At 38.2% G+C, this 780-nt stretch overlaps 1 protein-coding gene across 1 annotated transcript in view; it reads left to right on the top strand.

The window, feature by feature from the left end:
- LOC118409825 overlaps positions 1-780 on the top strand; it is a gene marked incomplete at its 3' end in the record, with an annotated part of 26,167 nt that extends 25,387 nt beyond the window's left edge. Inside the window, 1 exon segment of the mRNA XM_035811171.1 lies at positions 199-780. Within this exon segment, the coding sequence (XP_035667064.1) occupies positions 199-294 (96 nt within the window).

The following is a 780-nucleotide window of genomic DNA, read 5'->3' as shown; positions in this document are numbered from 1 at the left end:
TTAAGACACTATGGTACAGTTTCATCAACATATATCATCAAGAAGAGTTTAACAACTTACCACAGGACTTTTGTTAGAAAATCCATATTACTTGTGCATACATACAGCAGGAATCGCTTGAAAGCATTCAGGTTTTTTTTGTATGTTCTGTAAAGGAAGACAGAAAATTTACACCTTGTCTCCTTGCAGGCCCTGAGCCGTTATGCCAAGAAGCTGATGAAGTTGGAACAGGGTTCTGAGACATCTGAGTCAGAGTCTGATGAGGAGCTGGACTGGGTCGAAGGGACTGCCTAAGGAAACAAAACTTCCACTTGGTCCAATTTTGTAGAGAAAGAACCCTTACTTAACAAGGTTAGACAAATATCTGAAGGTTTCTTTGTGAACATCAATGTAAGAAAGGACAGTGTTGTTCAGTAAGGTAGTGGTTAAAAATACTCATTATTAACTCAGTTTGTCCTTGGATATGGAAAGATTTTTGGTCGTTTCAGTCTTGCCATGATGGATCTCTAAAATCAGATGGGCTTATGTGGAATTTGAAAGCCACCAGTGTTACTTCTGTGATGTGTGCTTGTCATAAAAGGACTGAGTCTCAACTAAGAGCCATGAGCTGATCATTCAACAATAATGATATTGACCATGTGTGCAATACCCATAGAAATCCCTTGCCATTGTTCTGAGTCACCTTGTGTGGTGTTCATGCCAGATAAAGAAAGGAAAGTAAAAGTTACTTTTATATGACATGTACTTCACTTCAAAATGTTTCATTTGAGGTTTGGAATT

The sequence above is a fragment of the Branchiostoma floridae genome, chromosome 2 (genome assembly GCF_000003815.2).
Source record: "Branchiostoma floridae strain S238N-H82 chromosome 2, Bfl_VNyyK, whole genome shotgun sequence".
In the NCBI taxonomy this organism is placed as follows: Eukaryota; Metazoa; Chordata; class Leptocardii; order Amphioxiformes; family Branchiostomatidae; genus Branchiostoma; species Branchiostoma floridae.
Note: the sequence above shows the minus strand (reverse complement) of the source record. Positions and strands in the feature narration are given on the sequence as shown.